The sequence below is a fragment of the Tachyglossus aculeatus genome, unplaced genomic scaffold (assembly GCF_015852505.1).
Source record: "Tachyglossus aculeatus isolate mTacAcu1 unplaced genomic scaffold, mTacAcu1.pri scaffold_97_arrow_ctg1, whole genome shotgun sequence".
NCBI lineage: Eukaryota > Metazoa > Chordata > Mammalia > Monotremata > Tachyglossidae > Tachyglossus > Tachyglossus aculeatus.
Window position 1 is genome coordinate 2518968 of NW_024045100.1, and position 3897 is coordinate 2522864.

General features: G+C 47.0%; 1 protein-coding gene across 1 annotated transcript; it reads left to right on the forward strand.

Moving 5' to 3' along the window:
- Positions 1 to 988: 988 nt before the first annotated feature.
- LOC119924384 (olfactory receptor 14A16-like) lies at positions 989 to 1966 on the forward strand. Its single transcript, XM_038743225.1, has one exon. It carries the CDS (start codon positions 989 to 991, stop codon positions 1964 to 1966), a length of 978 nt encoding a protein of 325 aa, XP_038599153.1.
- The last annotated feature ends 1931 nt before the right edge of the window (positions 1967 to 3897 follow it).

Below are 3897 nucleotides of genomic sequence, written 5' to 3' on the forward strand. Positions count from 1 at the left end.
AGCTGGGGAGACAGGCATTAAAATAAATTACAAGTAGTGGAAGTGGCAGCAAATAAAGATATGGACATAAGTGCTGTGTGTCTGTAGGGGGAGTGAAAAAAACGTTCTCAAAGTGTAGTGATTCAAGCGTTTATGTGAAATAGAAGAGAAGGCCAATAGAGTGGGGAAATGAGAGTATAATCAGAGGCGGCTCCTTGGAGGAGATATGATTTAGTACGGTTTTTGAAGATGGTGTGAGTAGGGGTATCACTGCAGTAGCCGCATGGCCTAGTGGAAAGACTACGAGGCTGGGAGTCGGAGGACCTTGGTTTTAACATAACTCTGCCACTTGCCTGCTGAGTTATCTTTAAGAGATCTTTCGGGGGAAGCAGCATGGCTCAGTGAGAAGAGCACGGGCTTGGGATTCAGAGGTCATGGGTTCTAATCCACTTGTCAACTGTGTGACTTTGGGCAAGTCACTTAACTTCTCTGTGCCTCAGTTACCTCATCTGTAAAATGGGGATTAAAAGTGTGAGCCCCACGTGGGACAACCTGACTACCTTGTATGCCCCCAGCGTTTAGAGCACATAGTAAACCTGGCACATAGTAAACGCTTAACAAATACCATCATCATCATCTTTACAAGTCATTTAACCTCTCTGGTCCCCAGTTTTCTCACCTGTAAAATGGGCATTAAGAACTGTTCTCCCTCCTACTTAGATTGTGAGGTGATGTTTATCTTGTATCTACCCCAGCACTTACAACTGCATTTCGCACCAAGTAACTGTTCAACAGACACCGCAATTATTATTTTTTGCTGTTGTATCTGGGCCAAAATGCACTCCTGCCTCCTGTCATCCCAACGCATTAGAAATTTTCTTGAGATTGGTTATAGCTCTTCTCCAGAAAACCCCCAACATTAATAGTAGACTCAGAAGATGCTCAGTTTGGGATGTTGACTTTGCTCCGTTCTCCACTCTCACAGGCAGTTCATGACACCTCCCAGACCATGTCTAACATCACGGCGGTAACAGAATTCCTCCTCCAGAGATTCTCTGACATCCGGGAGTTGCAGCTGATCCACACTGCACTGTTCCTTCTGGTCTATCTGGCAGCCCTGATGGGGAATCTCCTCATCATTGCCGTCACCACCGTTGACCGGCACTTGCACACCCCCATGTACTTCTTCCTGAAGAACCTGTCTGTTATTGACCTCGGCTACATCTCCGTCACAGTCCCTAAATCCATCCTCAATTCCCTCACGAATGTCAACTCCATCTCTCTGCTGGGCTGCGCTGCCCAGGTATTCCTTGTATTTTTATTCGGTGGATCAGAGTTGGCCCTGCTCACGGTGATGTCCCACGACCGCTATGTTGCCATCTGCCGCCCCCTGCACTATGAGATCACCATGCCCCACGGGGCCTGTGTACGCATGTTGGCTGCCTCTTGGTTCAGCAGCTGTTTGAATGCCATCCTGTACACAGCCAGCACCTTCTCTCTATCCTTCTGTGGCCCCAACGCTGTCTACCAGTTCTTCTGCGATGGTCCCCAGTTGCTAAGACTTGCATGTTCCACTGACCATGTCACGGAAGATGTGAGTTTAGCCATCAGCACGTGCTTAGCTGTCCTCTGCTTCATGCTCATCGTGGGCTCCTACGCCCGAATCTTCTCGGCCGTGCTGAGGATGCCGTCGGTGGAGGGCCGCTCCAAAACCTTCTCCACCTGTCTGCCCCACCTGGTCGTCGTCACTCTGTTTGTCACATCTGCCTTCTCTGCCTACCTAAAGCCAATGTCAGACTCTCCCTCTCCAGTGGACCTGCTGGTATCTGTGTTCTATGCCTTGGTGCCCCCGACCCTTAATCCCCTCATCTACAGCCTGAGGAGCCAGGACATGAAGGCAGCGATGGGAAGGCTGCTGTGGCCAAAACATTTCTCAAAGGAGAAACTATCTATCAGATCAAAGTTCCTTCTCCACGGACTGCCCTGACCATGGCTCTGACTTAACCAGTCTTCACTCCAGAATGGTTTCACCTCAGCGTTGTCTGGGTGTTCTAGTGGAAAGAGCAGTGGCCTGGGAGTCCAAGGACCTGGATTCTAGTCCTGAGTCTGCCACTGTCTCTAGTGTGACACTGGAAAACTCAGTAAAAATTTCTGTCCCTCTGTTTCCTTATCTTTATAATGGGGATGAAATACCCACTCTCTCCTTCTTAGACTGAGAGCCTATGTGGGGCAAGGACTGTGTTTGTACCCAGCAAACCATGACTAATACAGTGCTTGGTATATGGTAAGTGCTTTACAGATATCACTATCATTATTATCATTATGAAGCTTGAAATCTTGACCGGTGACCACGAACGCTCCATGGAGGTGTCCAGGAAAAACAGAGACAATTTTTACACACTGCATGCCTTGCTACAGTGAATGACCTCTTTGGTTTACTTCTTTCTTCTTCCCTCTCCTCATTTACACCGCCTCCCTCTGACTTCCCCCTGTTCTTTATTTTCCCCTCAAACGAAGAGTGAGCAGTTGTTCTGAAGCACAAATGGGGGGTTTGGTTAAAAATGGAGAGAGAATTCTGAAGACATGAGATGGAGTGGGAAAATCTGGAATAGATCTCTTTCTGTTTGTTGTTGTTAGAGTGTTAACTCCTGGTGGGCAGATGACATATCTCTCCTTTCTGTTTACCTTTTCAAATGCTTCATACTATGCATTGCAGCAACTGGGACCTCAATAAATACCATTCCAAATCAATCAATGATATTTACTAAGTGCTTACTGTGTGAGGAGCACTGTACCAAGTGCTTGGGAGAGTACAGTATAATAGCATCAGTAGACGCAATCCCTCACCTCGGATAGCTCACAATTTTACTGTAATGAATCAAATTAAGAAGCTCCAACTGCTCTTACCTAGAAGAGAATTGAGCAATCATTCCGTGGTATTTACTGACACCTTACTATGTGCTGAGCACTTACCACTCATTTGGGAGGGTACAATAAAATATAGTTGGTAAACATGATCTCTGCGGTCCGACTCACAGAACTCATGGCAGTTTATTAATTACTGGTGGTAGGATTGAGCTCCTTGAGTTTAGAGTTCGTGTTTCTGAACTCAGAACACAGAGAAGCAGCATGGCTCAGTGGAAAGAGCATGGGCTTTGGACTCAGAGGTCATGGGTTCAAATCCCGACTCCGCCACTTCTCAGCTGTGTGGCTTTGGGCAAGTAACTTAGCTTCTCTGGGCCTCAGTTACCTCATCTGTAAAATGGGGATTAAGACTGTGAGCCCTACATGGGACAACCTTGTAAACTCCCCAGAGCTTAGAACACTGCTTGGCACATAGTAAGTGCTTAATAAATGCCGTTATTATTATTATTATTATTATTATTATTATTATTGTCCTATCTGTACATTGATAAACCCAACTATTCTCTCACTGTGATCGACCCTGCAATTTACCATCTCTTTGTGCTGAATTTTCTAGCATGAGGATATCCTCACTGGCACAAATCAGCCACTCTCCTCCCCATGTCCCTACTGAGAATTTCCTGTTCCGGTGTGGTTTTCCAACTCCAGTCTGTCTGTCCAGGTGTGAAAAGGACAACTGAGTCATTTCTCTATTGCGTGACTGTGGTTGTCCTGTATTTATCTGTTTCTTGTTACTTTATGCTACCCTTGGCTTCCTCAGGTTCAGGCTCTGTGAAAAAGAGGTGAGCCTTGGGCTGTTTCCTGCGGAGACAACATTAATGTCCGCCTACCCCAGGTGCCAAGGAGTCCAGGACCGAGAACCTCTGCTGCCGTGGGGCATACCCAGCTTTCCACAACAGTTTGTTCCCTGTTCCCTCCTTTTCCCCTTTCCAAACGGCAGTCTGAGCTGAGCTCCTGTGACCTGCAGCACAGACGGAGAACCATGCTGTCTGC

Coding starts and splice junctions, on each gene's coding strand:
- LOC119924384 (XM_038743225.1), top strand. CDS start 989: ATGTCTAACATCACGGCGGTAACAGAATTCCTCCTCCAGAGATTCTCT.